This window comes from Gallus gallus, chromosome 10 (assembly GCF_016699485.2).
Source record: "Gallus gallus isolate bGalGal1 chromosome 10, bGalGal1.mat.broiler.GRCg7b, whole genome shotgun sequence".
Taxonomy (NCBI): Eukaryota; Metazoa; Chordata; class Aves; order Galliformes; family Phasianidae; genus Gallus; species Gallus gallus.
The window spans coordinates 2,087,390-2,105,993 of record NC_052541.1 but is presented as its reverse complement, the minus strand read 5'-3'; the positions used below and the strand labels follow the sequence as shown (position 1 = coordinate 2,105,993).

Sequence of the window (18,604 nt, the reverse complement as noted above, 5' to 3'; positions counted from 1 at the left end):
AGTACCTTTGACATTGTTTGGGAAGAATGTGCCTACTGCCCTTATCCCATATGTTACAGCTGCTCCTGCTATCTACATCCTCTGCCTGACACGCTTGTGTCCTAATTCACATTTCTGGCTTTGCCAAAGCTTTATGGGGTCAGGGATCCAGCTTCATTTATAATCACTGCTGACACTTAATAATAATTCTGCCTTAGGTTAGAAGTGCTCATGTAAAGACACTCATTACATTGAATGCAAAGCACTGAAGCACAGCACTGGTCCCATCCTCAGCCCATCTTACAGCATGGCTCTCTAGGGCAGTCTAGTCCTGTGCTGAAGTTTTACTATTCCATTACCACTCTTTTCAGTGACAGAAAAGGCAATTCCCAGCCTTTCTGCGTTCCTGCAGTCACTTGAGTCTGAGCCACATTTTGGGTCCCAGCTTGTCTAGTACCTGCACTGCCATGTGAGCATGCATCCAGACCCAGGACACACCTTAGTCTTCTTCCAAGGCAGATGGCCTGAGTATTTTCAGCCCTCATTTGTGTGGTCTGGATGGACTGAGCAGGACAGAGGCTGAACACCATCCAGGAGCGGATCCCCTGAGGTACTCAGCCCTCCTAAACTCACCACTGATGCTGGGAACCTGTGCTACATCTGCAGCCCAAATAACTCTGCACACCTAGAGCTTGCTTGGAGCCCATTCTCACTTTCCACTGCAGGTGTAGCCTCTGTGTACATAATCTGTAGCCAGTGTAGACACAGCCAGTGTAGACACAGCCCTTGTAAAGCCCAAACAGCCACAAAGGTAAAGCAGATTGTACCCCCAACTTAATTTGTCTGAATATTCAGTGGTATTGACAAGGGAGGCTCCGGTGCAGCAGCATGCAGTGAGCTGCTAGGGGATTGTAAAGAATGATCAATGCTGTCATTTTTATGTACTTCATTTCCCCTGGTGATTTCTCAGTGCTGCCACCATCATCTCTTCTGCTCATTTCTTCTTACGCTGATGGGGGTGAATTTTCCTACTGCTGCACTGGGGGCTTTCAACAGCAACGAGGTGTCATTAAATCAGACAAGGCAGCAGAAGATGAAGAATGATCCAGACTATAGAGGGCAAGGCAGGAGAGGTCGAATTGAGCAAGTTGTGAAGTGAATTCCCAAAGGACTCAATTTCTTTCCAAACTAAGCAAGAAACCAAGCAGAGTGAGGAGGAGAGTATGAATGCAAAGGCAGCTCCATTCCTGTTTCATAGTATTGCTGCTCTGTAGAAGATTATTCTGTACAATTTCTTACTGGCTGGTTTTCTGCTGGAGGTGACCAAAGAGAAGGACGGGCTAACGGAGCTCAGGGTGGAGATAAGCATTAAAAATGGATGTAAATCACCATCATAGGATAACTGGGGATAAGAATATCCCAGTTTTAGACAGTTGGGCTACTTCTGCACTGTAAAGGGAATTCAGAGGAGGCTGATGAGAATGATTGAGAACAACTTGGAATAACTCAGAAGTTTGAAATTCTTTCCTTTAAGGGGAGGAGATGAAAAGTAAAAGCCTGTAAAGCAGTAAGTGGGCTGAAAAAAAGACGAGGGCCATATATATGCCTGCTGTACACAACAAGGATATGGAGCAGCCAATGAAATTGAAAAGGCAGAAAATCCCAAATGAATTCAAGGAAATACTCTTTCAGACAGCACGCATTCAGACATTGGAGCTTCTTCCGCAGACAACATAATTCAAGGGCAGCTTGGGTGTCTATGTGAGCTATACGAATAACGGAGCTAAAAGGAAGGCAAGAGCTTCAGAAGGTTAAAAAATGCTCCTGCTTCCAAGTTTAAATCAATCTCTCACTATTACACATTCAGGTGAAGCCTTCCAAGGAAATTGGTTATCTTCCCTCTGCCTGATGTTTCCTATGCTGTCTTCTCTGAACTGATTCTGGTTGCTGCCAAGGAGCGCTTGCTGGAGCACCTGGAGTCAGCATCGGCTGCGTTTGATCTTGTTCTGTTCATGTGGTTTCAAGCGAACCTAGTGGGATTATTCTTTGTGTGAAGGAAGCCAGGCTCAGCGGCCAGGAGAGGAATGAATCGGGAAGGAGAGGTGGGGCCTCTTCCCATTGGGGGGAAAAGGAAGATTTGAGTAGATGTGGTGGCGAGGCCATTTCTGAAGGAAATTAGCAACACGTGGGCCAGAGCAGGTAGCTTTGTATCAGTAATTCTATCACGGAGTGTGCCAGTGAAATACTTTCTGCTCACATGATACAACATGAAGAAGAGGGTTAATTAGGACTTTGCTATTTGTGTGAGCCTCCTGCAGTGCCTCAGTGGTATCTGCTCCATTCCAGCAATGACACACAGGAACCTAGTACCAAATGTCCCCTTAGGGAGAAGGGATGAAAACCTGCCTATGAAAGGGTGCAGCCTTTTAAAAGCAGTTGCTAGTGTTTGGGTGTCAAAGCTGGAAGGTGTACCTCTAGGACAGAAACGCCCTGTGCAGTACGCTGTGTTGTGAGCTGGGGGGTGTAGCTGCAGACCTCAGACTCAGAACTCAGGGACAGCAGCACAGTCATATAACACCCTAGTATTTCCCTTGAATGTACAACACCCCTGTCAAACTGTTATTATTACTAGTCTTAATATGATACTATTAGCATGATATTATTATGTGATACCCCTAAAAGAGCCGTGCAGATCTCCTCCTTGTCCCTGGCTGCAGCTCTGGGTATTTTTGCCTTGATACCTGTCATCAGGCACCGTTTCCTGGTGCATTCCTAATTAAAATGGCAGCCTTTAGGGACTGTGTTCCTGCCCAGCATGTGTTAATGAAGGGTTAGAAACATTTTAGGTAGTGTTTAAATACTGCTTTTAAGCATCTTTATTCTGACTTAAAGAACTTTGTTCTATAATCATCCAAAGTATCTATATATAACCACAGCAGGATGCTGTCATATTTTCATGAATATAATCTACTGCTTGTTGGTTAAAGAAAAAAACCATCAGCTATCTCTGCTCCAAATCCACAAAGCAAGTGACAAAATGCACCCAGCCACTTCCCCCTTTTCCCTCTCCACGAAGCAGCACAGCCTGCTTCCACCTGAGATGGTGGCTGCACTGCCTCCTGCAGCTCCTCTTCCTCGTGCTTCCAACACCTCAGCCTCTGCTCTGGGAAGCTTGCAGAAGGGCACAGGGTTTCTTCAGTGTAGCATCCAAGGAGTTCTTTTCACTGCACTGTTCTTTTAAGAGATGTCTTATCGAAGGTGCACACTGCAGTACTGAAAAGGTTATATTGCTATTATTATTCTAACAGAGTGGGAGGGATTTGTCTCTCCTGCTACTCGTCTTGGGCAGGATGCAATGTGTGGCACTGTGTGCAAATAAACTCCCGTCAGTCTGTGCACTGAAGTCTCTTGGCTCTCAGCCTGCAAACTGCTGAGGTCCCCCAAAAGATGATTCAGATCCTTGTTGCAAATGTTCAGACCAGCCTTCATCAAAGCAATTCAGAAATAAAACCAAGCCCAACAAAACAATTTAAATATGTTCTACTGAGGACCATGCTCCAGCCTACCCAGCGGGCTGGCACCCCTCTGTTCTCCATTGGTACGCTGCTGCAGTCAAAGTACTTTTTCACTGCCACGTCAGCTGCACCTTTTTTCACCTGCTGCCTATGAAACATTACTAGCAAGAAAAAGGAAGTGCCTGAAGTGACTCAATGGAAACTGCAGGCAAGCTCTCAGCCCATCTGAAAACCAGGCCATTGTGCTGAGCATCCTTGAGCCTGTGAACTCTGCTGTCCATTCACATCTAGTGTCACTGAGTTTACAGCACGAGGAGCTTCCAGTGTCTGCTCACACTCTGTGCCCGTGGTGCAGGAAGCTATTTCAGGCTCCAGGGCCGCCAGGCTGCTGCCTTTCACGGGTGTTGCAGTCCCTAACAGCATAAAAAAGTCAGAGGTGGTGGAAGTTGGGTTTGGTTGCCGAGGTTGTAATCAAATTAAACGGGAGGATCGAGTTAGGTGGAAGGTGCTCCATCTCCCTGCAGAATGGGAGCCGGCCTGGCAGGCAGAGCTGGGCTATGAGCAGCAGTAGATTGCATTTTTGTACATTAATATAATCAAGCGGAACACAGCAGCAGCCTCAGCGGGCAGATGCAGCAATCTGAGATTTACATTATCTGCTCTCTTTAAAAATGGGAGGAGAAGAGCTTGCCATCATTCCATCGACAGAAAGCCTGATCCTCTATACAAGTGCTAGCTGCAGAGCTAGAACAGATCAGGGTGACGATACATGGAGCTGCAGCCTGAGCTCTGTGATGCCTCCATAGGGTCCCACTGCGGAGCTACGGGCTGGGTCGGCCAGGGGGAGCTGCACAAGTTCTGTGATTCTTCAGAGAGTTTGCACTTCCTGCACAGGACCTGGTGGGGTTCTTTTTATCCCAGCTGCCAATCGTAGGAATCTGTCAGTGTGTTCAATGACAATCTCGTTGTGTTTTTTTAATTCTAGCCTGAATCTTAGACTAAAAACCTCCAAGTGTGACGGGAAGGAATGTGAAAAGGAAGGTCACTGCTAGTACGTTTTGTGGCAGCTCACTCTAAGAATATGAACTGTGCTTGTTTTACAGGCAGTCGGAATTTTGAGAAGGTGATTTTCTTTGTCATTTGAAGGATCTCTTGATCTGATCTTCTTTCTTCCACGTTCTCTTGTGTGTTTATGGCTACAAATGCTGTTGACAGCCTTTGGTGCTCTGGGCTGGGCTCCTTCATGTATGTAAATGGATAAGGAGAGGCACTGTGACAGACCAGTTCATTTTTGCTCTCCTGTTCTTAATAGCAATGAAATGCTTTGGAGGGAGCGTGTGATGAATTCTAAAACACCAGCTCTACAGTAATCTGCTCACAGGTAGATTTATTCCTCACTTGGGTTTTTTTTTGTTGTTGTTTTTTTTTTTTTTTTAATGCCCTGAAGAGTATAAACCATTTTTTTAAGTTATTATTATTCAGCCATTTATTTATTTAGGCATGTATGTAATATCCTGCCAGGTTCCTGGCCTCAAGCATTCCTGCAGCAATGTATTCCACGTTGTTTGGGGGAAAAAAGAGCATTTTCTCTCACCAGTTTCTTCAGTTTCATGCAGATTTTAGCTTCCTGGCTGAAAATAGCCCCATGCTCTGAGGGGAGGAGTGTTGCTGACCTAGGTAATAGCAGACTGTGGTCGATATTCCCATCATTATTTTGTCTCATTACTTGTCCATGTTAGCTGGTTTAATTGGCTTTGTGCCTGGTAGCTCAATGGACTCAGGGGGTGTCTTCCCACTTAGCTCAATGAATTTTTGATCAGGCCACAAATGAGGTCCTTCCGACAGAGCCTGCAGCCTGGACTCACCTCTGTCATCTGAGTCACCCATCGATCACCTCCTCTGCTGCTCAGTGGCCATTTCCAGCGCTGAATACCTCCACTTGCTGAGGGATCGCACTCCAAGCAGTCTCAGACCTCGCAGTGCTCATCCTTGATGCTGCTCTCAGGCCATGCCAGGCTTTGCCCCATTTTCAGACCAGCCATGTGTCTTGTCTTCTCAGGTATTTATGCTTCCCTTTCCCTCAGCCTTCCCAGATATTTCTTTCCCTTGGTGTATCTATGTATAGCTACCAAGCTAGACGGACCTTTTGGATGATGACTGTGGTCATTTTTAACTTCAGAAAAGCCCGTGACCTATTTCCAAAAGCGATTCATTGCTAGCCTCTCAGAAGAATTACTGTTCCCAAAGATGCACATAAGAGCCATGAGAGATTTAAAAAAATGCCTAGGCAGGTAAGGTATCTAATTCCCACAGAGAGCTAGACACCTAACCTACTTACAGCTCTGGGGGTTGGTTTTTTTTTTCCTTTTTCCCAAACACATTCAACTATATCAAGAGATATATGAATGCTGTTGAAAACCTGAACTGTAGGCGTCTGTGAACATAGGCCCTGCTGAAAAGCAAAGGGGTACATATCCCGAAGTCATAGAGGTTCTGGTCCCAGTCCTCGCATTGCAGCTCGGGAGCATGTTCTCTGAGATCTGAATCATAGAATCATGGAATAGGTTGGAAAAGGCCTCTAAGATCATCTAGGCCAACTGTCAGCCTGTCCTCACCATGCCCACTGACCACATCCCTCAGTGCCACATATCCACAGTTTCGGAACACCTCCAGGGATGGTGGCAGCACCACTTCCCTGGGCAGCCTGTGCCACTGCATTACCACTCTTTCTGAGAAGAAATTTTTCCTCATATCCAACCAGAGCCTACCCTGGCACAACCCAAGGCTGCCACTTCTTTTCCCCTCATGCTGGAGGCTCCTGTTGCTGCTAGCAATCCATTGCAGGCTTACAGGTCGGTGCAGGCAGAATCCAGTTCTAGATGTTTTTATCCTAAAGGTTTAAAGAAAGCCACACAGGAAAGACAGTTGTTGGAGTTGTGCTAGCAAATATTTTTAAAAGTCTGTGTCACGTTGCCTTGGTGACAAAAGTTCTTAAAAGGATGAAGATTAAAGTCGAGGCTGAGAATGGTGGCATGGGGAGGGAAGGAGGGCTGTTGTCACGACAACATGCACTCTGAGGGTGCAAGAGGCAGAACACGTGGTGGTGGCAGGCTCTTTGGCTCTTTGGGGTTTATATATATCTGTAAACAGCTGCCATTTATGCCAGCTTTCTCAGTGCTGATTAGCCCTGCTATTTCACCTTTCTCTGCTGTAAATATTTTCCAGTAGACAAAAGTCTCTGAGGAGAAAAGGCTTGGATTTAATTTTGACTTGGGCTTTCTGCTGCTCCTTGTCTATGGCCCTGTATCTCATAGCTGGAGAAGCACTTCCAGTAGCCAAAGGCAAGCTGCCTGGGAGGAGTTAAATCACCTGGGGAGCAGGTGGAGGTTTGTAGGTGTGCATCATGCTCTTGCAGAGCCCCACCAGCATCAGGCTGTTCAGAGGCCACTTCTCCCTGCTCCGGCTTTTGTGCTGCTGGGGCTGTTTCTGAGAGCACCTCGTTGGCTCTGCTTAGAGGCTGCAACCCATGGACAGTAGTTAGAACAACCGGCATCCCCAGATTTGGTCCAAAACTTCTTCTGAAGATTCCCATGCAAGTGGCTTTTCGCTTTTATGTGCCTAATTTTGCCCATCTAGAATAATGGAGATAAGGCATACACTGGAGATACGGAAGCATACTAGATTAATGTCAGCTGGGCCCCTTGAGACCTTCAAATGAAAACTACCTCAGCAGCACAAAGGATTATTATTTAAAGTGTAAAATTGACTTGGATATCTCTCCTAACACCTGGCACTCAGTGCACTCCCCTCAAACTCACTGCTGTTCCAGGCAGCCCTGCGACAGGCACCCTTCCGAGCATTAAACCTAATGAATTATGGGCCCGGTTCTCCCCTCACACTGACTCAAGGCAGCATCAGCATCTCCACTGACATTGCTTATGTCATTTGGTGCAGAGCAAGCATAAAAAGAGAATCAACCTCGAACTCTTACCTTCATCTAAAACTTGATCTTCTGGCTATAGTTTTCCCTGCTGGCACAGCAAAAAGCAGGCAAAACCAAATCCCGCACCACCTCAAACTGTCAGGCACATCCCTGAGTCTGCACGCAGCTTGCAGATGTAGCTGTGCACCACAGATGATTTCCCATCTCCAGTCCATCTGCTCTGTGCTGCCTGGTGCTTTCCGAGTTGTCCCAATGCAATCTGGATCCTGAAGCTCTCTCCTTCCCATACTGTTGTGCCGTTATGCTAAACACAGTGTGATCAGCACAGCCCAAAGCAGTCTGACCCAAAGGTGAGCCTTTGTATGGGACTTCTGCTTCTCAGTATGCTCTGATGTTGTAAATAAGGCCAATTGCGTTCCCTTACTTAATTTTCCCTTCTTGCCAGGCCCACTTTCAGCAGTCAGCAGTCCAGTCTGTGCAACAATTGCCTCAGAAATTCAAGGTTTGTCTTTATATAGCACAAACAGCATTTCATTTATTCATCACTCAGAACAAAACGTATGGCCTGTCAAGTTACTCAAGACAACAAGCCTTTTGCATTAAAATTAGCTTATGTTCTGGCACAGCTTAGATGTGGCATCACTGGAGGAGTAAAACAGTTGGAGAGGGATAGGAAAGAGAAAGTAAAAGGGTTGATGGTTCATTTCTCCTCATCGGTAGCTGGGGTCTTTTGTGTTCTTCTGCTGAAACATCGTGTTTCCCAGTGGTGTGTATTTACACAACAGGCTGAATTTCTTGAGGAGCTGCTCTCTCTCTCAGCTCTGGTTTCTTGCATGTCTTTAGCAGCATCAGAACTCTCAGGGCTTTGGCCCTGCATGTGCCCATGGCTTCTGTGCTTCAGTGCTCCAATGTGCACAGTGCTGCATGTGCATTGCTCCCCAAAACCTCTTCAGAGCCTCTATGAGGAAAATACAACTTCACCTCTGTTACACACAAAAGTCAAATGCAGGAAAGAAGAATAAAAGGCATCTCAACTTGCTTGCAGCTTGACTTGTAAAGAGTCTTCTTAAGTGTGAGTGGAAATGCATATTTCCTCACAACAGAACAACCTTAACTCTGCCCCCTAGTGTACTCAGAATAATATAGATGGTATTGTTTTGGCTCTCTTTTGAGATTTTTTAAGGTCTTTTGATTTTTAAGCCATAAATTAAGTGTAGATTCTTTGCTTTCCATGAAGCTGGAGCAGTGTCACAGGTACTTGATTACCCACAGGGGATTTATCACAGTTTGCATTATCTGTGGTGTGGCTGCAGACACCAGAACTGGCTTGGGACCAGCAGGCTTTCTTAGTTTGGATGCAGTGCTACAGAAATCCTGCTATATTGCCTGTAGAGGTAGTGAAGGGCAACAAGCAGTTTCACTGCTCTCCTGTGGTGCAGAATCTGTTTGTAAACCTGGTGGATGCAAGGCAGCTCTGTGCAGAGCCAGCATTCAGCTGAGTGACGGTGCCTGCTGCTAGCTGTGTCTGGCAGGGTGTCTAGCTCCAGCTCAGCCATGCTGGCTCTGAACAGAATCATTGCTACACCTCTGTATGGCAGTCCCCAGGCCCCCAGGAAAAGCCTTTTGTTTCACACAGCACCTCCAGTATGTGCAGAGCCAACAGGGACCTGCAGTTGCAGACCTGAAACAGACAGGCACACTGATGCAACGTTGCTTTCAAGGATCTAAGAAATTCTATTGACTGTTGGTTTGGATAGCCACAGTGAGTTATATGCCAACATGCAACGATCAAATGTACAACTTTGACCTTGTTTCACTGCTAGAGCCAGATTCCCATCTCTCCAAGCTGTCTTTGATGTCTTCCAGCTCAAATGTTCAGGACAGAGGAATCCTATTGCATTGCAGAGCCAAGTGAGGAGTGCTGCACAGTTATTTGGGGCTGACAGGATTTCAGATTCATACTGTTAGGATGCTGATAGGTTGCCTGTTCAGTATAAGCTGGATTTCCAAGATGGAGCATAGAGATGATTTTGTTGAGGAAAGTTTTGGTCCTTCCACTTTCCCTAAGCTGTCCCTTTAGCAAGTGCTGCAAGGAGCCCTTTGGCCAGAGGCACAAAGCCACCTTTATAGCAGGGATTCTGAAACCACAGTTTGTTTTGGATAACCAAGTAACAGAACTATTGGCTCTATCAGAAAAAGCCCTTGGAAGCAGGTGCTTCTAAGCTTGAATCCATGCTTCCTCTTCTTCTTCTTCTTCCTCCTCCTCCTCCTCACCCTCTTTTTCCAAATCACATTTCCAAATTTGGAAAGCTGGAAAGCACAAGCAGTTCCAGGTGTGATGCTCTGGGACCCAGCTGGGGTTACAATATGACAGGACAACAAAGTCCTGAATGTTAATGAGGAAAACTAGAGAGGTACCAATTACCACTCATGTTCCTTTCCTTCTGGTTCAGCCATTCTAGAATGTTTCTCCCATCTCTCCCTGGTGAGCTGTAGATTGCTTATAGACTGCACTGCAGCCCTGGCTGAGACCCTCTGCAGCACACTTCTGGATTTAGTATTCCCTGCTGTACGGGGATCTATTTACAGCAGGAACTTCTCAGTGGAAGGTGTTCATTCTACCCCTGCGCCGTTATTCCTATATGATGCAGGACGAGTGCTTCCTATTTTTCTCCTGCACGTGAATGCAAATGTATTTCAAGGAGTAGGGATGAGCTGGTAGCTCCCGAGACTGACATTTGAAATTGGATTTGTGTCACCTGCGGTTCAGACCTTTACAGCTGGAGTTTGTTAGCTAGCCCACTTTACAGGTAGCAGAGAGAAGCAGAACTTCCGAGGTGCACTTCTTTCCCTTTTCAGGTCCTCAAGTGCTGCAAGCCAGCTGTCTTGCCTTCAGGAGGTGTGTTTCAATCTCCTGTTCCACAGTAGGCAAGCTGAATTCACCCTTTAGTGCTTGAGAGGAAGCAGTGGGACCTCATGGCAGAAGCAAAGCACCTTCATTGATGCAGTAGAATAAAGGCTTGCTGCGCTAGCCTGACCAGAATAGATCCCAAGCGTAGAATAAGCTCCGTTTCCATCTGTGTTTCCTCTAAAGCATCCAATTCCTCAGGTTCTTCACTACCTGTAATATATTAAAGGAAGAAAGGCACTTCCTAAACCTGGTAGGGTCTCTCCTTGTCCCTGGGCTATGGGAGGGCTGGAACTCTTTGAAAAACGTGCATAGATGGGAGAGGAGAAGTCATTGGCACAGTAAAACCCTGATAATGCATAAGATCTGCTGGGTGATCCATCTGTGAACTGCTGCTCTGGCTTCATTAAAAGCCTAGCCCGTGTCTGTCACTGAGGTAGGCTGGATTCACTTTGGGTTATCTAAATCAGAATGATTGTTTCTGTGATTGGGAGGAAAAAAAAAAAAACAGTGAAACCAGTAGGACTTATTTTTTATGAATGATGTGTTCAGCTTTCATACTGACCTATTGAGTCAGCATTGAGAGTTGGATTTCTTAGAACAGCCTTTCATGCTGGATTTTGGATATTTTCTTCTTTTCAGCTCAGAAATATCATTAGAATGGTCTTTCTTATGCTAAGGGATGCTGTGGACTCCAGCTGCACCTTGGATGCAATGGAAATAATGGGATTTAGAAGCTGTTACCCACAGCATTCATCATTCTGGTTCCCAGCATTCTTCTGTGGCTCCCTCCTGGTCAGGATTGAGCACGCCAGCTTCTAATGCATATATTCTCATGGCATCTTGGTTAGGTAGAGAAGTGTTAATGTCTGGTGTGGAAATGAGCATTGAAATTGAACAGCTAGCTCTGACAACAGAGTGATGAGACAATTTAGGGAGCTAAACTGACAAACATTATTCCTTTCCTTCCTAACAGCAGCTTTTTGCCTTTTTAGTTGCTTGAACTGACTCACTGTGGGAGCAGAGGCCGGTGCCTGATACTGGCAAGAGTGGCAGGTACGTGCTGCTCTGAGTGGCTGCAAAGACCACTCTTGTAAGAGCAGCAAGCAGTTACATGGACCTAGCCATGCAGGCAAATAGCATGCCTATGGCTAGATCACCCAGTTAAATACTTCTCTGATGCACAGACAGCCTCTTGGTAATCACTTTCCCCTGCAGAGGTGATTCTCGGCAGCTGAGCCACCCACTGCATATGCCCACCTTTCTGCACAGGGGCTCTGGAGTTGTTCAGCTCTCAGGAAGTGCTGGCATGCTTCTCCCTGCAGTTTTAGTCACCAGTATAGGTAAGGATGGAAATGTGGCAATGGGGCTGCGCTATGCAGCTTCATCTGATCCACAATAGTCCTGTTTACTCCCCACATTCCTCTGCTTTTTGTTTCCTTCTGTTAAATCCAACTAAGACACTGTGTCACCAGATTGCAGGCTAAGATGCAGAGCAGCCAGACTGCATGTGCTTTCAAACCATGGGGAGGTCTCTGGAGATGACCCAGCTGACAGTTGTGAGCCTGTCTGCTTCATTCACACACAGCTGTCCACATATTTCATTCCTCCAGCAGCAGCAGCAGCATTGCTGTGTGAGGGAGCAGTGATTACTGTTTCTCCAGTCAAAGCTCTAGGGCAGGAAGCTATGGAGTGTGGCTGTCAGGCCTCCATCCTTCCTTGATTTGCCATGTGGGAGAGAACGTCAGGTGTGTTGGAGTCTGTTTTCAGGGTGATGTTGAAGCGAGAGCATTTGCCTCGTGGTGGGTGACCAAGCTGTCTTCTCTGTGCGTCCCTGCAATCCATTTTCACTGGAGAGGCTGCTCTCTCCTGTGGAGGCATGCATTAATCTTCAGATTCTGCAGCTCACAGCAGTTACATTGAGTTCATGGTTGTGCTGATCTGCCCTGCATGCTGCAGAGGTGGCAAAGCCTGTCCTGCATTGAGTTTTTGACAGAAACCTCAAGGCTGCATCCAGATGCTCTCTTCATCAACTGTGTTAATGGGAAGGGAGGCCGAAAGTGGTCTCTGTGCTGAGTCACATAGGGTGACCGTGCTCTTCAGAACCAACCTCTCCTTCTCACTGTGGTATGTTGCAAGGTAAGAAAAGCCAAACCTGGGCAGATCTGTAGCTTAAAACAGAGCTCACTGGCATGCCCAGTGTGTCTAGCTGTCAACACAAAGCTGGGCATAAGGGAGCCAAGCACTTACAATGGCTCCAAAGTACACATCCCCCAAAATAGTAATCCATCAAGTAATTCTTGAGTGCGAAAGTGACCTCAGTGATGGAGCACCCAGTTTCCACAGTGTGTCCTGCTTAAGACTAGTACTATGGACAAGAGGGCTGTAAACAGCCTTGGCACTAGAGAGCTGGCTGCAGAGCTCTGGTTGCCATTCCCTTTTTCCAGGTTTCTGAGTGTCCTTGCTAAGAGCTGCCTAATAGCTCTGGCATTTTTTCTTTTCCTTACACTTCGTGTAAGCACCATTTCCTTTCCTTCATGTCAGACTAGAAGTGATACAGCAGCTGGTACAAAAAAGAGTTGCATCACAACCTCTCCTAGAAGCCTCTGCTGAGTTGAGGGCCATTCTTTCTTTCATTTGATGCTTCCGGAGACTGCATCCAACATTCAATAAAAAGATAACTTCTGTCATTGGTCAGTGCATCACATGTATTCAGCAGGAGCAGAAATCAAAGAAGGTCACTGCGGTTAAAAAGATGTAATGATGGAGTTTATTTCTGAGGCGTGGCTGATGTTCTGGAAATACTTGCAACCAATATCTTCTGTAAGAGGAGTTATGGAGCCTTCAATGTAAATTGAAGGCAGAAAGCAAAGGGCAAGAGGGGTGAGTGAATACAATTTTGTATTTTGGTTTTTAATCTGTTTTTCGGCTGGTTCTGCTGGCATACAGTGACCGACCCGAGCTAGGCTGATGCAGCCTTTCCTGTTACGTTAGCAAGGCTCTTGACCCTGATACTGCATCTAATTTTGCTGGGTTGGTTGGTTGGTTGGGGAGCTGCCAACTAATCTGCTCCCGGTTGTCCCCTGCAGATCTTCCACATGACCTACGATCTGGCCAGTGCAGTTGTGCGGATCGTGAACCTGATTGGGATGATGCTGCTGCTGTGTCACTGGGATGGCTGCCTCCAGTTCCTCGTGCCTATGCTGCAGGACTTCCCTGATGATTGCTGGGTATCCCTCAACCGCATGGTGGTAAGTGCCTGCCCCTTGTGCTCCCCAAGCCATTGCTCACAGCGTCACCTCCCAGCTTCCCATCTTCTGCCGCCTCCTTTTAGGGCCTTTCTCTGCTATCCAGCAGGCACTGGTAAAGCCACTGTGGCCACTGGGACTCTTTGGGGACAATCTCAACAACAGGACAGCATTGGGGCTGCAGGGAAGGAATCAGGCAACAGAGCCCCTGCAGCAGAAGGCAATAGCCAGGCTCCCCCTCCTGGCAGGAGACAGCAAAGAGAAAGAATTAAGGTGTCTTTTCACCGAGGTCTGGGTATACTGAGCCAAATGGGGGGTCCTAGAGCTGTAGCTGAGTCTGATCCATAAGATTCTAATTCCCATTGCTGGCCTTAAGGAAACTGCCCAGCCAGCTGCTCCATATCCACTTGAAGGATGAGTGTGATCCCACTGTATTCTGCACAATATTGCAATAAAGTGGGCTGAAACAGACTGCCGTGCCACAGTTTGGCCTCCCCTTGTAGGAACAATGGCCAGACTTCCCAGTGAGGTCCCAAGCTGTGCACTGTTGCTGTGAGGGAGATTTATACCATATGGTACGTGCACGGGGATTTCATGGTACCTTTCAGCCGTCTCACTGAGAATTCAGGATCTTTTATTCAAAGGGACAATGTCCAGTTGATTAAGCAGCAAAAACTGACAAAGCTTAAAAAATTGCCTCTTATTGCAGCTCTTAACCTCTAGATTTCCCCAGCCAATTTCTTCTTTAAAAAAAAAAATAATATCAGGCACTCGGGCAGAACAGAACAAATGCAGAATGTATAAACGAACTGCCAGCTTCCATGGCTTCCACATGTGGAGCTGTGGGCACATGCTGCCCATGCCTGAGATGAGTGAGCAGCTGTCAGAAGTCTCCTGTTTGGGGGCTTGTTTGTTTATTTCTTCCCTCTGCAATAATCGTTCATTTCCTGCTGTTGAAAGGTGTCAGACTGACAGTTCTGGAGACTACAGCCCTTTATTTATCTACAGCAGAAGAACAACCCATGCAGCAGCTGTCCTGTCTTCCCTGTGCTGCTTTTTTATTATTTATATGACAGAAGCAATGAAAGATCAGGGCCCCATTGTGCTTGTGCTGTTTGGGTTCAAAAGGACATACAGCTCAGTGTCCTGGAGAGCTCAGAGCTGCAGACAAATCATCCCCATCAGATGAAGTGACTTGACCGTGGAGTCCTTGCAGGGCAGTTTTGGAGCAGAAGATTTGAGCCATGTTTCCTTATTCCTAATGCACAACACCCTAATAATTCCTCCTCCTTCCACTTTCTAGGTTCGGTCTTCTTGCCAAGGCATTGCTCACTAACCAAATGATCATTGAGCATTTGTTTTTGTGCACTGAAAACTTGGGTGAAAACCACAGTTCAAAGGATTACCACCTCATATTCTTAGCCTACACACCTTTCTTAGCTGCAAGTCTGAAGAGAGACAGGAAAGGATGCAGAGGACTCGACAGAGTCTCCAGGAGAGGCAAGATAGAAACTTTCTATTCAGAGCAGGGCTATGCCAGGCAAGGACTCATGCTGCAGTACTTGTCTTCCCATCCTCAAGAGCCTGTGAAGCTGGGAATTAAATTTGCCTGGTGTGATGTTTTTTTTTTTTTCCTCAGCTTCTCGTCTGCAGCTAAGTCACCCTAATTTTTTTCACTTCATAAAAGTGAAAAAAGTAATGATCTCAGTGACTGTCTCAGAAATGGAATCTCAGGCAAATGGGATGAAGAACTGGAGAGATGGTTATGTGTTCCACCTATCATTTTGGTGGCTTCTATTCAAATGTTGTTCCGGAAAATGCCAGCCCCAAAATAGCTTGTTTTAAGAACATTTAAAAAAAGTATATCTGGAATCAGATAGTTTCTTCTCACAATAAGGTTCTGTTCTCTTATCTCTTGAGAAGGCTTCCAAATGTGTCACTGGTAGCCTGTTGACTAGACATGGAAGTGAATGGCATAATTAGTGCAACAATTTCCTTATAGTCCGTAGAAAAGTAATGGGAGAGTCAGGAAACAGCAATAAACCATCAGCCTGGGCTGTCCTCAGGCTTTGGTGCAAGGGTATTGATGCTGGTTTGCAGAATGGCTTTGTGTGAGAGCTGTGATGGACACGAGTAGGAGGTGGGAGGACAGCATGGCTTCTGTCGGTGCCAGTTGGTAAGTGGGATTTGGGGTCTTTTAGTTCTGACCTGGTCACAGCTGTGAGGGGAGAAGTATTCTTGGTGTACAACTGCCATGATTGCATGTAGGAGCCAAAAAGCTGGGATGGGACCACTGTAGGTAAAAAAAAAAACAACAACAAACGAGCCTTTGTGAAGCTGCTGCATCCAAGGGGAGGTGAACATGAGATGCCAAATGCTTTGTGGGCTTTCTCCTTGAGTGCTGTTCATCCGCCGTAACAGAGTTTCCCACCTAGCTGCTTGGCAGTCCATAAAACAGCTCTGACTCCAATGCAGTGGGAAAAGAAGATTCATCACCTCCCATCTGCTTCCTAAAGGTTTGATCCTCTTCCAGGGGATCTGTGAAGCATCTGGTGTTGCCAAAATCATATCAGGGGCTCGATAAATCCCTGGGTCCAGTTCATCTTGTTATTTTCTATGTGCTCCATCCTTCCTCTTCAGCAATTGTAGGAATGACTGTATCTTTTCCTTCTTTCTGAACTGGCTCAGAAATGGCAGGGATGGATGTTTTTGGTATTAATTGCTCAGCCCCAATCTCAGGGGCTTTGGCATTAGCTTCCCTACAGGGCACTTTATTAAAAAGGGAAACGCTCGTGACTCAGCTCCAGTGAGGCATATGTGCAGGCAGCATCTCCCCACGACGACCCTTGCCTGGCAGCTCCTCATTGGAGAAATCTGAGCTCTGCTGAGACCTGAAAGCTGCTGGAAACACGTGGCTTGCTCTCTTGGGTGTTGTGCTGAACTGATAAACCCAGCAGGGAAGGCAAATATCCCCATGTCAAATGCAGCGACCTTGCATAGGAAATACTAATCATCTTCCTTTCTACCAGGAGAGTATCTCCCCCTTTGAGCATAGCACCCCCAACCCATGACACATTTTTGGTGTTGCTGATGGAAAGTAGGAAGAGAAGCTGGTACAGCACGTAGGGTGGAAGACAGAACAGTCCTGCATGAATCTCCTGGGTGATTCCTAACTCCCTCCAAGGCTCAGGTCCAGCAGCTCCCTCACACACTCACTCAGTAGGCTTATGAAGCTGTGCAGTCGATGTTCGTGTTTTATAAAATCTGTCAGGGAGCAGCTGCAAGGGTAGGGCTGCTCCATGATAGTGTACGAGCCAGGAAGCAAGGATGGCTCCAGCACAGTGCCCTTACCAGCACCTAAACAGGGTAGGTAGACCTACTAGGTAGGTAGAACAGAATTGGTGATTAAAGAGTCCATTGACTATTCCAGAGAAAGCAAGGTGATAATCATGTCTAATGTCCAGCATCCATCCAGGCAGTCCAGTTAGGAGCAGCAAGATGTGGGACCAGAGGCTAAAGCAAAATTCAAGACCTGCCAGGGGTTGGGGCTGGGCAGACATGCAGCCCTGACGTAGCTCACACAAGGACTGGGTGACCAGACCGAGCACTGGTGGAGCTCCAGGATCACTGGGGTCATGAATGGGGGTCCTGCAGAGACCTGGAGCAGTGAAGATTTTCTGGTGCACTCAAAGTCCTGAGAAAAGCTTCTCTTCTATAAGATGAAGGCCGTGCAAATCTCACTCTGGAAATAAGCCCAGAACAGGCAGGTGCTATCCAATGTGAAGTCTGAACCATCATCTTCATTTCTGGTCTCACTACTGCTGTCCTCTAAACTCCATCTGAAGGTGTTTTCCCTGCCTAGCAGTTGTGGTGCTGTCCAGGGGAGGGCAGTGATGCTCAGAGGCCTTATTCTGCAGCACAGCACAGATGGTGTGCAGCAGCAAACCCAGAGTTTGCTCTGTGGGCGCATGAGATCATTGCTGAGCCAAATGTGGGAATTCACAAAGTGTACTCGTGCCCTCTTTATCTGGGCTGATGGTTTCAGGTGTGAACAACCTGTAAACTGCAGCTCATCTGACTAGGATTATATATGGAAGGGGGTTGGATGCTGAGTGAAATACTCTCTTTCACTACAGACAGGCTCTTAATAATGTTAGTGGTGTAGATGGCAGGCATAATGGTGTGCCCATGGATTGTGCCTCCACTCCAAGAATTAACCAGTACTTTCCAGTTTTTCCAGTGCTCTCTGTAGTCCTGTCCAGTGGGGGTACAGCCAGATGCACTCACATGTTCCTCAGATCAAGCAAAATCCTGTGAGACCCCGTACTGCTTCTTTAGGTGCTTCTCTAAGGTACTGCTGAGCCCAAATGCTGCCTTTGAAGAGTTTCAGCAGTGTGCTTCCAAGTATTCAAAAGTAGAGATATGAGCAGAGGCATTGAAGTCCAGACACTAATCCCAAAGAAACCCTTACAGTCCTGCCAGTGTGGGTGTTAAAAACAAGCTAGTTTGAGAAACCACTTCAAAGTAATTTTAACTCCCATTTGCAAATGCTCATAGTGCCTGGCATGCGTTTGAGATAACATCCCTCTTGACGATGTTCAAGCACAGATCTATAGCTCCATTTTAGCTTGCTTTGAGATTTGGTTAAGGAGGAGCCATGTTCTTTCTACAGTTTGAAGGCCTCATTACCTACTTTAATGGATCATTTTAGCCACTAGGGTGTACTTGTAGTATAGCCCTCCTGCTATAGGGACTGGTTTGGTATGGGGGCAAGCTGTATCGGTACAGGGCGCTGTGATGCTGATAAGCCTGTGTCCACATTTGGAACCAGTGCTGCTTGCCTGACACGAAGTATTGCATTCTTGACCTGCCTGTTTATTCTGTGGGAAACAAAAGGGTGTAGAGTAAGTCTGAAAAATAAAGATATACTGACACCTCTAAGGAAAGAGTCATCGCAAAGACTGTGCCTTGAAGATCTTAGAGATCCTTAGCTCTTTAGAGATGCTCAGAG

General features: G+C 46.6%; 1 protein-coding gene across 3 annotated transcripts in view; it reads left to right on the top strand.

Annotated features, from left to right (window-relative positions):
• HCN4 (hyperpolarization activated cyclic nucleotide gated potassium channel 4) overlaps positions 1–18,604 on the top strand; it is a 146,125-nt gene that overhangs the window by 91,742 nt on the left and 35,779 nt on the right. For all 3 annotated transcript variants that reach the window (XM_425050.8, XM_040706600.1, XM_040706601.1), the window contains one exon: positions 13,435–13,596. In XM_425050.8, coding sequence (XP_425050.6) covers positions 13,435–13,596 — 162 coding nt within the window. The remainder of the gene's footprint in view (positions 1–13,434; positions 13,597–18,604) is intronic.